Source organism: Carcharhinus amblyrhynchos, chromosome 17 (assembly GCF_965287045.1).
Source record: "Carcharhinus amblyrhynchos chromosome 17, sCarAmb.v2.hapA, whole genome shotgun sequence".
NCBI lineage: Eukaryota > Metazoa > Chordata > Chondrichthyes > Carcharhiniformes > Carcharhinidae > Carcharhinus > Carcharhinus amblyrhynchos.
Genome location: NC_137340.1, coordinates 38,733,413 through 38,748,210, shown reverse-complemented (window position 1 = coordinate 38,748,210; position 14,798 = coordinate 38,733,413). Strand labels below are relative to the sequence as shown.

Genomic DNA, 14,798 nt, shown 5'->3' with positions numbered 1-14,798 from the left:
CTTGTGACACTAATAAACTTTACCTTTATACTTCGTTTTTTATTGCTGCAACATGATAGCTTACAGCGCTCGACCTTCCCTATTCAAATTGTTATTGAATATGTAACTCAGTGAGTAGCACTCAAGTGCTGATCTTACAGTAGCTTCTCTCACTATCGCGCATTCTTGGTAGGTCGGGAATTATTGGTGGAGGTATTCACCACTGGATGTCGCTGCTGGATGACTGCAGAATCGAAATTCCCCTGAGCGTTGACTGTGATTGAGAAATCCGTCAATTGGAGACAAGTTGAGTTTCTTACTTTCCCCCGGGATAAAAGTGGCGCTTTTTTTTTGCTCTTTGTTTCAGATTGGTAAAGTTTAAGTCGATATTAACTTTTTTAAAAAATCCATACTACAAATAGAGAAGGTGTTTATGTGTAAGTGTGATTAAAGATAGTGCAGTAATGGACAGTAAGTTCACAGGGAACTGGCAGACAAGGGAGAACACATTTAATGGTACGTGATTGAAGCAACATTCAAAAGACATGTTGGTCTTTGTTGTTTGCACGTTGAATTGCAAGAGCACTTATAGCAAACCGTGTTTTGTTGAGCAAATGTTCTGAAACCCCAACAGATCTGTGAAGAGAAGCAGCATTCATACCTAGAGATGGGTTCATTAACTTGAACTTTGCATCGACTGTTGAAACCCTGCAAAGCAGATAAAAACTAAATTGATTAGTTTTAACGGATTGCCATGCAATGCTGATAAAGTCTGAATTCCAGGCAGGCTTTAATCTGAGGATTTTTTAAAACCCTATAATTTGCAGATTGTCTATTCGTTTCTATTGCTTTCGGCAACACTAGACACTCTCTCACGCCTCATTATTATTGTGGAATACATTGAAAATATGTGTAGCCGACATCATTGTTCACGAAATAATCTTATGCAGACCATTTGCTTCATAGCTCACAAGTACCAACATAATGTCCCAACATGGGCTTTTTAAAAAATCGTAACAGACTAACTCAAAAGTAAGTGTGATTTCAAATATGCAGAACATCAAAACAGCTTTCTTCCCGTTTTAGGTACCTCAACTCCAATATGTTTTCCTAGTGTGAGGATTGAGAAACATGCTTCATGGTTGCGGTGAGGGAATTTCCTCATGTTCTAATGGTGGGTGATAAGATATTCCCCAATAATTTATTTGAAGGGAAAATGAAGCAAAAATAAAACTCACTTCCGATGTTGGCGCCAGTTTCCCGGTCTGTTTGAATTGGCGCAGAAATCTCAGGTTTGTGTTTCACATTTCTGTTTATAAATCCCTCTACGTTGGGATTGTAATTTAAATCAGGTCGGGACGATGTGGTCACAACGACAAATGAGCTTGATGCGAAGTAATTACTAAACACACTTGAGGGTAAGGTTCGTGGCACAAGTGGCACTTGGTAAACTGACAGGAGACACCGCCGATGAAAGAACCAAAAAAGTTCCCAAACTTCTGAACGCAGTATTTGGGGTTTTAAAAAGCTACGGCTGGTTTCATAATCTGTATTGACACTGGAGATGTATAAACTAAAGTTGCGGCTTTCCCTTTCGTGTCGGTACATATTGGGCGCCGGCTCGAATTTGTCCCTAAGATTAAAACTGGTGTACGTTGACCACTCCATAATTAGCCAGGAGATCCATTGGATTTCATCAAGAACGGTGGACTTTCTCAAATGCGCGCTTTCCTTCTGATTTAGAGGGTGCCAACCAGTGTCTTCCCTAAAAGACACACACAAAAAAGTGTCTTGAATATCGAGCGAAGTGTGCATTAATAAAACAGCGTTAATACTTGTAGCGTACGTTTGTAGCCCCTTACGGAAACGCCAAATTAATATGACCAACTCCCCCCAAAATGTGCCTGGTACAGCAAAATGAGAAGACCCATTGCGTTACAGCTAACCTGGCTAGTGTTGCTGGTCTGCATTCATCTTGCCCGTTCTGCCCACCTCAGTGTTTTTTTTAAATGTACTTAATTGCTGAAAGCAGGTAAATAATCATCGGCGTTTGCTATTTCAATAGAGCGTGAAACAGTGACACGCTTGCCTGGAGGTGAATGAATTAAAAGATAAGCCCATTTTGCGACAAATCTGATACTCTTCCTTTGTATGCGATAAATACATTCTGTAGCCTTTGTAAATTCAGACAGTGTCATATTTGGCTAAAAGCTGGGTTAGAATGCGGACTTTTTTTTATTTGGAAAGTCTCTGTGCAGTTAATTTTCACCGTTACAAGTTTAGTTAATACGATGTACTTTTTTTAAAAAAAGATGCATTGTTGCAGTGTGCTGCTTGAGGTGGTGGATTTAGCAAAGAACTTCAGAGATGTTTTCTTTGTCGCAAGAAAATATAGTCCAAGGCGCCTCTTTGTAATGTACACCCCATAAGCTTGGCAAATCCGGAGTTCACCGCAAGACACCCCTCCTGAAGCGGCTGCTTGGATTCCAACTTTGCCATTCATGGAATCCAAACTTTTCTTCAAAATCAGCTTATTTATTTGATGGCCCGCACACAAAGAGGTGACGGGGAAGGATTTAGTCCCGCCGTTACATCATTTATCCAGTGTTTCTAAATCTCGTAACGTCCTAAATCTTAATTAAACTGTTGCTTTTTGAATGCTGACTAAACGAAATGTTCCGTTTCCCCCCTCCCTTTTTTATATAGAAAGAAAAGATCCTCCCTTTGCGTGATCATACATTCTCATTAAAATGGTAAACTAAAAAGGCCGACAAAACTGGTGTAAATTAACAGGCTGGAGATAAAGTGAGGGGTAAAATACTTCATGTGATTTAAGGTATCCGCTCGAACAGGGGGGGAGGTGGGGGGGGGGGGTTGGTGGGGGTGAGAGAACAATGGGGGGGCAATCTTTGTGGGGTTTTTTTTATTTGAAGAAATCGGACATGAATTTCTTTTCAGTCGGCAGCACCATGGTGATTGCCGGCATTCTTCATTTTGCAGTTCTGCGGAAGAGTTGCAGAGAGTAAGAGAGAGAGTGAGACCTCCATTACAGCTCCTTGAAAAACGGCCCGGGTTCCTATGAATGGGTTCAGTCCGACATGTGGCCTTTCACCCCGCCCTACGAAACACAACCACGCAAGCCACACTCGGAGAATTGTTTGTTAATAGTCCAATTAGATAATTGCCATCTTTCACTCTTTCCCCCATTTCCCATAAAGGAATGAATGCGGAGAGCAGCGTGAAGAGGGCTTCTGCCCCGCGAGGTGACAAGAAGGACTGGAGCGTGCTCCGAGCAGCCATCCATTCACTTGAATTGATTCATTGTTGGGTAATCAATGGTCTTATTGGATTATTCTCCATTCGACGTACCAAATATATTGTTGCGCTGACAATGAAATAACTGAGGTGAAACTTTTCATTTAGAGAATCTTTAGTTAGGATTTTCCGGACTAGCTGTTTCCTGTGGATATATTCTGAATAGACCTTTCTCTCCCTCTCCCCCTCTCTCTCTCTTTCTCGATCTGGGCTGTTCCTAAAGGTGACTCAGTCTCTCTGCTCTGAACGTTCAGTGCTAGGGACAACCAAGCTCAAAGGAGTTCGGGCTTTAGAGATGGCTGCTTGCGGTGCTAATATCACACCATCAAACTGCTCAGAACTTTCCTGAAACTCTTAACTCACTGACAAGTGTATTTTTTCCCCCCGCATTTGAGACCAATCAGTTTACCGTATTTAGCTCCTTGATTGAAGGCGAGCGCAGAGACCATCTATTAAGACCTGATATATTATCCAAACAAGTCTGTGTATTCATGGGGTAACGTAAATTCCGGGCCGTAAAATTACCCATAATCAATTGAAACGGCAAGTGTACGTACTGTGGTGTCTGGTATTTGTAGATCTCTCACAACAGTAAATCTGGAAGGCTGCGGCTTAAAGCACTATGTAGCAGAGCGTTGATCATTTGCCATTTCCAACTGGACAACCAGAAAAGGACGGCCATCGGTGAAAACAGCATTTCGCTCCCAACAGTCGGAAACAAACCTCGTCGAGAGAGCGAACTTTTTTTTTCCCAGAGAAAAATAGCAGCTGGGACAATATTTTGTGCAATAACTCCCCCTTCCCCTCCCTCCCCTCCCTCCTCCAAAAAAAACAAATATTGTGCCTTGCCATTTCCCTTCTTTTTTGCACTACGTTTCATTAGCAGTCCTCAAATGGAAGTCAGATGCAATCGGGAACCGATAATGGAAGCTGAATCGAGCAGAGGTTTAAAGAATGGACTCCGAGAAGGGAAAGACACCGGCTCCAATTCAAGGGATTCTCACGGAAATCTTCGGAATTCTTTGATGCAGGAGCAGCAGGAGACTTTCCCAGCTTCTGCAGTCTCCGATGACTGCAGTAAAACAAAATCTAGTACTAGTGACCCGGACTATTGTAGACGAATTCTTGTAAGAGGTGAGCGCGGTTTTATATTCTCTCTCTCTCTCTCTCTCCCCGTTGTTCAGTTTTAAACGGACTTGTCCCACTGGTTTTGCCCAGCTTGAGCTTCCTATGTACGATGCAAAACGCTATTTTACATTTTACACCATGTTGTTCTGTGTCCTTACCATGATCTGCCGGTTAATGTAACGCTCTCCGGGAGAACGGATTAGTTTTATTTTTACTGGGGGTAATTTGCTTCGTGCGTTTTCTTGTTTTATGGTTACATTTCTGTATTTTTGCAAATACAAGGTCAACATTGCTAGTGTTTGTAAACGAGAAAAGTGTATCGAATTGCCCGTATAAAACAAAAGGGCCGATTGTTTCTTTTTCTGTAATTCTTTCAAGTTATTTTTCATTCTTTGTTTATGTTCTGTAAATGTATTTTCCAAATATATTTCTGGCTCCATCCAGCTCTCTTTCAAACGCTGCCTGCGTTTAGCTTAGTGTGCAACTCGCATCGATTTCAAATACTTGAATTTTGTGGAATCATTTACGCCGATTGTGGTGAACTAGTTGAGCCAAATGCAAGTGAGTTGCCTTTGGCAATTGTGAGAAATTTAGAGAATTCGTGGGCGAGCGATTAAATGGGATTTCAGCTACCGAACAAGGCTAATAATTGGCAACCCAAACAGGGACAAATTTTACTGAGCTGGCTGGAATGACGTTTTAAATCAACACGTTATCATTTGTCATTTCATGTAACAACGATTGGAAGTCGCTTTATAGGGGAAAGAAAAGTGGGAACAACTCAATATTTACACTAAAGGCCATCGCCAATAAAGTTAGCAATCTACGACTGGCATGACAATTTTAGGTTAGAATCGATTGGATCCTAACAGGCTGTAGTGGAGTATAAATAATCTGAATGAAAATATATTTCGCGTACCTTCATTACAGTTGGAAATACAAGATCATTAAGTGACATTAATTTACAAAAGTGTAACGAGTTAACAAGACTTGGAGGCCGTTCTGAACGTCCAGTTGCATGGCGCTGATCAAAATAAATTGTGGATTGTCGTCATTTTTACTTCTGCGGCTTAAGATATATTTGTGCCATATAATTTCCTATTGTCAAAGCAGACTCTGTCCATAGATTGTATAAATCACAATGCATGTGTACATACATACACATGTTGAATGATTTGCATTGTTTGCAAACTCATTCGTTTACCTTCATTAGTAGAAAGTTGAGCAGGAATGTCCATTCAAGTCTTTCCTCGTTTAAAAAGCATTGTAAAGGTACAATTTTACCCTACCTCTTGTAATAAGGAAGCGTTGTAATTATTGTTACACACTGGAAGCCGGGCCTTTTTGATGCTGAGTTCGTGTTTATTTTTAACCTTTATCGGTGTATAAATCCATTGTATTTTAGTTACACTCATGATTGGAGGTTGTGCGGTTTATTTATTTATGGTGTCAATAACGTGGATAAAACGCTTTTGTCGCTTTTAAGACAAGCATAGTTACTAACGAAACAATCGCGCCATGTTTAAAATCAGCAAGGCACCGCCGCGAGAAAGGGAACATACAAATATGTATTAAAATATATAATACAAGTTGATTATATATTTTACTTTAAAATGTATTTTTAAATGCTATATATATCTACAGAAATATTTCAGCGACGCTCAGCAATGATGAGTGGTTGACTTTCGTTCTAATATTGAGGAAGTGTAGTGGAACTGTAAATCAGTGCCTGGCAGAAACAAATGTTAATCCTTCTATGACCGATTGGCCCCAGACGCGCGTCAGGTTGAATTACAGACACAACACTCCAAGAACCGAGCAAAAACACACCGGCTTTATTTTGCTCTAGTTGTGGTAGTTTCAGTTGATGGATTGAGCTCCAGATAGGGTACACCTTTTGCTCATTGCAATCTGGTTTTTCTTGTGACTTCACTGCAAGTGCTGCTTTGTTTTTTCTTAATTTATGCAAACCAAAGTTTGTGGGAATTCTACCTTCACCTGCAGATAAAGATATATTTCCATTACTATGTTACTGTTCTGAGAGTTCTGTTTTGTTGAAACGTGCCCTTTGCTTGTTTCAAGGGACAATTAATTAATTGTGTATTGTGATTATAAACCCGAGACCAATTACTAAATCGCAATGTATTTCTGAAACGACCGACTGTGAGTCCCAGAGTAACAATAATTTTGTACTAAAATAGGGCAATTCGCATTATCTGTACATTTTTACATTGAGTGCAACTTGGCAATCTAATCAACTGTAGTAAGCATGTGCAATGATGTAATGCTACCAAAGATGTGCAGTGATCAAGTCTGCAAATAATTTACAATCTGGTTGACCATCAGATTGCTTGAGTAATCATTGCCATGTATATCTGTTGGCTTTTTTTTGTTAGTGATTTTTGAATGTACATCACACCAAATGCAGCTACATTTAATATCAGATCAGGAAATGGTCGACAAACTCAGCAGGTCCGGCAGCATCTGTGGAGAGAGAAACGAGAGTCAAAGTTTCGAGTCCATATACCCCTTCTACAGGGGTTCTACAGAACTGAAGGGGAACAGAAATGTAATTTAACCTTATTTCAATTTGCAATCAATGTAGGCTGGCAGTCCTAACCAGGTTTAACACAGCAACACACAACGCGCGTTAGGAAACAAATATTACGCCGCCATATGATGTTTGGAATGTGATGAATGCGCAGCTTGTTGTCTTCGACCACCGAAATCGATGCTAACTGCATGATCTGCAGTCCTGGGCTATTTTGGGAATGTGGTGTCATTTATATGGATTGCTCTGGGAGGCTTTATTTACTCCAAAGGAGTTGTATAAATGCGTGCAGTTGTTGCATCGGTCTGAGAAATAACGGACAACTGCATTTCCATCATTGCAGATGCCAAGGGATCAATCAGAGAAATAATTCTGCCCAAAGGCCTGGACCTCGATCGACCCAAACGCACCCGAACCTCTTTCACTGCCGAGCAGCTGTATCGCTTAGAAATGGAGTTCCAACGCTGTCAGTACGTCGTGGGACGGGAGAGGACCGAATTGGCTCGACAGCTCAACTTATCAGAGACTCAGGTAAACTTATGATTTACGTGGTGCTGCAGTTATTTATTGTTGCATTATGGATTGAGATTGACATTTTCCCGGAGGTTAGGTATGGACACCCTGGATTAAAACATCCCGTCTAAACAATTCATTTTCAAATACTGATGTGCTAATAATACTGCCCGAATCTGCAGGGAAGGATAACTACAATCTACTTGGACACAGACTGATTTTGGTTATTATTAAATAACGACCTGAATATTCTAGCCTAATTTCATTTAAAAAAAAATGAGTCTTTAAATGTGGAGACCCCTGTTAACCAACACACCCATAAAATACGGGACAACATTTTAGGTAGTTGTCGGCACATTTGCAACGTGGGCAACAGTTTAGCCAAACATGGACTTTTACATTCGCAATTTTCTCACAGCTCAGTTAACAAGATTCAGTTCAGTTTTCCTGAAGATTTGCATGAGTTGGATTCTAAATAACAAGTACTGGACGAGAAGTCAAGTTTTAAGGTCCATCGGTGCAAAGGATTAGGCGAACAACGTTATTTCCGTAAGGAACGAGAGAAGACAACATATTTTTTTCGAATTCGGCTTGTTTAGAATCTAATTTGAAACTGGTAGATCGAGAAACTTTGATTTTGCATTTTTATTATTGACAGACAGAGGAGACTTTGTTCAAATATATTTTACGGAGACAGCACAGCTAGTCCAATTGTAGAACGCTTTGTGTTCGGTATCAATATCGTAATAACGAGAGTTCCGTGGCGAACATGCACCCATATTTACTGAATACCGCTAAATAAACAGACGTGACCTAATTTTACAACCTTACAGAGCAATCAAAATACAACTAATATTCCCAAAAATGTTGATATGCATTGAACAACAAATAGAGTAAGTTGTTGGCCTCAGTATATATATATATAATATCAGATTACCACCCTAATTTGTCTCTGATTATATTAGAAGTAAACTTAACATTATATTTTTTGTATCAGCATTCTCTGTTTGCCTTTAGGTTTATAGCCCCATCATTAATTCAATTAGACATTTGCTGGGATGGCCATCATTCAGGCCGGTGATAGACACACGTTTATTTATTGGCCTTAAGTCTGTTTTGGGGAATGAACGCTGGAGTGGGTTAAAGGTTACCTCACTGGTGTGTATTTATGTGATGCACTGTGTGTTATGAAAACAGGTGAAAGTCTGGTTTCAAAACCGACGTACGAAGCAGAAAAAGGACCAGGGAAAAGATTCCGACGTTCGGTCGACGGCTTCCGAGACAGCGGCAACGTGCAGCGTGTTACGGCTCCTCGAGCAGGGACGGCTGCTGTCCCCGCCCGGCTTATCCGGCCTTCTGCCCTGCGCCTCCAGCACCCTGGGATCGGCCCTGCGTGCCCCGGTGGTTGGCCTGAGCACCACGCTGGGCACTTCGTCGCTCACAGCTGGGACATCGGGAGCGCCGACCCTGACCACCAGCCACCCAGGACACAACGTTTTCAGTATGCCGGTACCGTCTCTGCTCGGGACGGTAACCACCAGGCTCGCCTCGCCCTTAACTGTAACCGGATCATTGACGGGGAATTTGCAGGAACTATCGGCTCGATACTTGAGCTCTTCCGCTTTCGAGCCCTATTCTAGGAATGGCAAAAGAGAAACGATGGACAAAAAAATAATGGACTGACAAATGTCTTCAGGAAACAGCATTTTAATTGTTGACCCATATAAGCTGAATTTAAAAATATTGAAAATGAACATTCTTGTAGCATATGCATACGTCTGTATACATATATTATATAGTCAATTCCCAACGATCCACCTGTCAAGTTTAGATTAATTTGTAAAAGGCAGAATCAACCTATCCACTGACATGTTCGGTTGTGGTGAATTTGGCGGTTCTAACATCAGTTTTCAAATGCTCCATGCCACAGACTTTTAAATGCTAACGAGATCACCGTGCTCTGGTAACTATATCACATGCGCGAGTTCATATGTAACGCAAGCAACTTTTCTAAAGAATGTTGTTTTTTTTCTGACTTGTGGTTACAGCAGAATTTTGGATATTTTTGAATTGCAGCTTAGGTAAGTCAGCCAACAAAAAAGGGACCTTTTTTCAGGAGTCTGGCTCTCTCTGAAGGAACAAAATAAGTATTTTGATGTTCATGTTTCCTGTTCTAGCTCTGTTAGGTGTGTCATGAATGGAGATTGTTCAGTGTGTGGTCTTGTATGAGAAGTGTATATTGTTTTGAATTTGTGCCACCGAACTCCAGATGTTCTGATGTATAGCTTTTATCATAGTATAATAATTTGAAAGAGGCAAAATCTGAAACTGTATTTTATTGTAAATTATTGATTAACGTCCGTAATTAATAGACTAATGGTTTAATGAAAAGACGGTGCGTGTATTTAAAGTTCAATAGAGTCAAATGAAAGCCCTTGCTACTAACTTGATCTGTATTTTGTCGTTTGTTATATCTTGCATGTCATGAGAGTGAAAATATATGTGACCCTGAAATGTTAACAGCTGTGGTTTCTCATTCCTACCAAAAAACACGTTTAATATGGACTGTTGATGATTTGTCAAGGCCATATATGACTGGGACTGTCTGCACAGATGTACAAAATATATTTAAATAGCCATCTTTAAAACGGGGCACATCTGAGCGTGCTTTAGACGTAAACAAAAATGCGTAAATAGTGTTTGTTCATTCACTGGTTTTCCCCATTGTACTATATTAATTTAGGAAACATGTGACCACCTTATTTTTGGCCATTACCAGTCATCAAGCCCCATTCCTACATGATGGAAATTACTAACTAATCTTCAGTACAAAGTGGCAACTGCAACGGTTGTCGTTAACGAAGATTGGTGAATATAACCAGATAATTTTTAAAAAATCTGTCGGCTCCATCGCTTGTTTTAAATAAAGATTGGGGGGGGGGCAGCATTCGTTGCAAACCGGAGAGTTTTACACATCTTTATAAAAGGGTGAAATGAAGTATAATAGATTCAAAGACAACGTATGTTCCTGTACACAGGTGTCAATGTTATATACATGTTTTATAGATATCTATATTGAAAATCGGTGTTCAATATGAGTTTAATAAGCAATCACATTATGATTGAAAGACCCTGTTTCTGTTTGACTCACTGCTATGTGACGTCACCCTCACCATAGTTGCGAATTTGCAACGGGTTGTTTGGTATTTCAGCAGCTTTTGAATTACTGCATGTAAATGTTGACAGACGAGCTTTTCAACAACTATTAAGAACTGATAGTACTGCTGCTCTGTCCTCAAAAATCTAATATTGCTAAAAATTAACATCATTAATCGGGTTAAACTGCAATAAACGTGGCTTATTTTAAGTTAACTGCTCAATGTATCCAAACTGTACATGATTATGCTTTATTTCGGATGTGCTTTTCGAGTTGTGCGTGTTTTTTTTAAGGGGGATTGAAGCTTTTGTATTTAACACTAGATGTTTGCATAATATAACGGAGCAGAGATTTAATTTCTAGGCTATTAGAGGGGCCGTACTTGGCATCGCCCTTTACCTAACACCCGGAAGTAGCCAGCGCTTGGCACATGTGATACCTACCACGATTTGTGGAATAACAGCAGGCTTCCCCCGCCCCCCACAAATAGAGAGTCGGAACTATTCCAAAGAGAGTGTCCCTATTTTGTCCTTGGTTCGAAATACTTTTGGGACAATTTCAAATGTACATGAGAGGTTTATAAACTCCACCGACTCATTGAAACTCAACAATCAGCCCTTACAAGCAGCTATAAATTATTCACAAATGTAAACCTCTAAAGTCTGCGGTCTTTTTGTTCCATATGATCTCTATTCAGCGTTTTCTGTTACAACGCGGGTTTTGGTGTAAATTTAATAGAATTAGAGCTAAGTTTACATATTTTAATCATCTATCCCCATTGGAACCAAGTGTTCTTATCGGGCAATTCCCAAACGTCATGCTGATTCCGGCACATTCGTAAACCATGTTTTTATTTTGGTTGTTACCAAATTAAAAACTTAGACAAATCAATGCGGAGATGGAGGGGGATACCTCACTCAGTAAGAGATTGACAAAGCAATGAAAGTCAGATATGCAATTAAACCGCCTTTTCATCGGAGTTATATAAGGAGCACCTGTTGCCTGGGTCATAATAACAAACAAAATAAGTTTCCTTTTTGACACCAACCGTAGCAATAATTTGGATACTTTGCGAATTTAACAGTTAAATCAATTTAACGCGTCTGCGAAATCAGAAATAAAGCTGGACATGATTTCTATTGCGGTGGAAGAAATGTGAAGCTGTTTACGGCGCGCTGTGACAGGCTGGGCCGTCCAGATTTCGCTGTTATTTCTCCTTGCGAGTATCCTATTTATTCTCTTAAATATGGGTTCATTTTGATAAATTGTTCTTGACTGGGGAGATGCAGGTGCTGCTCTAAATGGAATATTACACAATTTCTGTAATAAATACGCCTTTTACAACGAACACCAAAATATTCGCAAACCTCTAACACCTAAGTGAGACTCATTCTTGTTTCTCAATCTTGGCGTACACTTTGACCAATGTGTATTTGAATCACAAAACAAACACCCTAAACTGCAGATCTGTCAATTCTAACTGCGGTCTGACTGAGTGTGTATTCCAGCTTTACGCCGTGTCGCATTAAAGCTATTTATTACACTGTGAAAATACATAAATTCGGGAAAAGTTTCAGCACTCCCGCTTTCACAATGTTCATTGGCAATTTGCACACATCTTCAAATAATCCCGGTCGCAATAAAAACACATTGATTATATTGCCTATAACTAGTCAGCAACACGTGGTGCATAATCAACAGAGACAAAGACTGAAAGAAGGTTGTTTATGTTTATATAATTCATTTTTAGCGACCCTTTTAATGTAGCGAAAATATTTAACTTCCGACTGAAATCTGTTGGGTGCTGATCAATTCGATATAGTGAAATAAGTTTTTAGTTAAACCGTTTCCTCTAAAATGGATTATTTTCCGGTTCTGCTTAATAACATTGCTCTATATTTATTAACAGTTTGACTGGAGCCGCGTGAACAGCAGGGGAAATACAGACAAAGGAGATGTGTCGATTTAACTGGGACAAGATTAACTTGAACACTAAAGAAATAAAAGTCTCAAATCTGTCGTACTTTCACAGGTACTAAACGTTAAACGTGTTAGAAACCGCAAGCTTAATCTCCATTCATCTAAAGTGGTGACTTTATAAACTGCTGCTGAATTTATCAGCTTATTTGGAAGAAAATGCTACATTCTGCTTGCCGTTTCTGTGATTTGCAGAAGTGTAGATTACCGGAATGTCTATTCCAATAATGTTCGAAGGTTTATTTTAATCAAATTGCTAGAGTTTCGTTGGGTGAGCAATGAAATTAGATGGGCGAATGCAATTGTTACTGTTTGCATTTGTTATTGTATGCAATTGTCGCTGCATACAATCTTTCTGCATGCGATTGATACTGTAGCACTGTTTCTATATGCAATGTTTCTACATGCAGTTGTTACTACGTGCAATGTTTCTGTCTGCAATTGTTACTGTATGTAATGTTTCTCTGCGCAGTTTCTTTAATGCAATCGTTAGGAACGAAATTCAAGTATCGCTAACTTATTTCCACTGTGGGAATTTTCCCTACTACCAATGATGCCGCTTCCGTACTGTAGTTGGTAAAAGTGTATTTTTCCGGCCAATGTATTTTATGAATTAGAAATATTTATAATACCCCATATTCTTTTCTTTTAAAAAATGGATTATAAACAACCAAGCGCCTCCCAAAATAAATCCTGCACACGTTGGCAATTTTTATTTAATGAAAACTGCCGCATTGAGTTGTGTTTTCAATAATAATCAACATTAAACTAAGACATCTGGAAATCTTATAACCTAACATTTAATTCGAATACTATTGCGTGTTCCGCTCAAAAGATCCGCAATTTTGGTAACCAATGTTGCACCGAAACCTATAAATTAGGTAGCTGGATATGTTTTGATGTCAGTGAGGGGGGAATTGAATTACTTTGGAATGTCAAATCAAAAAAGTTGATCTTGGAGTAAGTCTGTTTTTGTGAACGTGGGTTTTCCTTTTTTTATTAAACAAAGCTCCTAAGCTCACATAAAGATTTGCATTAGATGTATGGTATGTATACCCCAGGCATGTATTATAAATACAGGTGGCAGTATTTGCATACTTTTAATTTTTTATTTGTCTTGCAAAATTAATGTTCACACTTTCTAATGAGGAATTTTATTTTAATGAAGCGAATGATAATGTGCTTGTCGAGGTGAAGATGTCGGCGCATTGGCAATGTTGCACATTTCTCTATTTTGAGCTTTCAGTTTCTTCCCAAAAACTGGTCCAAGGGTACATCTTAAACCCAGCCTCGCAAGAACACCCATTGGTCTCCGATATTACAGCAATGACAACACTTAAGAAGTACTTCATTGGCTGCATAGCGCTTTGGTCGGTCCTGGGGCCGTCAAAAAGCCCTAAATGAATGCAAATGTTATTTCTCTCTCTCTTTCTTTCTCTCTCTCCTGCCTGAGATTGCCAAGTTATGGACTGGTTTTGTGTTTAGTGAAACAACACCCACTAGGAAGTAAGTTGAGACTGCAAAAAAAGAAACACAGAAGATCTTTTCAGCGTGGAAACAGGAGATTTATTCTATCTGCCTAGATTGAAATCAAATCAAGGATCCCGAGTTGCCTGTACTGTGTGCCAGCCAGTCTGCCTGAGACAGCAGTTATTTGGAGAACACCGGATCCAAGCCAGAGTAGACTATAATATCTTCTTTCATATTGCTTCATTAATTCATAATTAGTGCAGTTAGGCATACATTGTAAGCATGAAAAGGGCGGATTGGCAAAGGATGGTTCAAAATACAATTGCACAGTATCCCCATAGAAATTCAAAATCACGTGGAAAGTACCAAAAGCAAGCTCTTCCATTGGACTGGTTGGCGATTTTCATAAATATATTGCTTATTAAAACATTACACAAAAGCGTATACATTGTTTTATCAGTAATACAGATTCAGGCAGATCTGATATGCCAATTGATAATTGACCAGTCAGCTTGGCTCAGTGAGACCTGGAAGAATAAGGCTGTCACTGGGGTTTGAGATTCTCCCTACTCAGTACTAGATAGTGCTGCAAGCAATGATCTAATGGGAGGTTGGATTTAGTTCAGTTTTGCCCAAGGGCCATATCTAGCTTGTGAGCTTTGACAATCCTTTCCATGAAGCTTAGGCAGCTTAGTTCTAATGATGCTT

The 14,798-nt window shown here is 39.6% G+C and overlaps 1 protein-coding gene across 2 annotated transcripts; it reads left to right on the top strand.

Annotated features, from left to right (window-relative positions):
- The first annotated feature begins 4,187 nt into the window (after positions 1-4,187).
- Positions 4,188-12,617, top strand: vax1 (ventral anterior homeobox 1). 2 transcript variants are annotated; one of them, XR_013888830.1, is made up of 4 exons: positions 4,188-4,428; positions 7,317-7,504; positions 8,684-9,449; positions 12,553-12,617. XR_013888830.1 is itself a non-coding variant. In XM_080205303.1 (3 exons), the coding sequence occupies exons 1-3, from the start codon at positions 4,188-4,190 to the stop codon at positions 9,167-9,169; spliced, it is 915 nt and encodes a 304-aa protein (XP_080061429.1). In that variant the 3' UTR covers positions 9,170-9,985. The 2 variants fall into 2 exon arrangements, 1 of the variants encoding a protein (XP_080061429.1); XM_080205303.1 differs by lacking the exon at positions 12,553-12,617 and having other exon boundaries at positions 8,684-9,985.
- Positions 12,618-14,798: the final 2,181 nt, after the last annotated feature.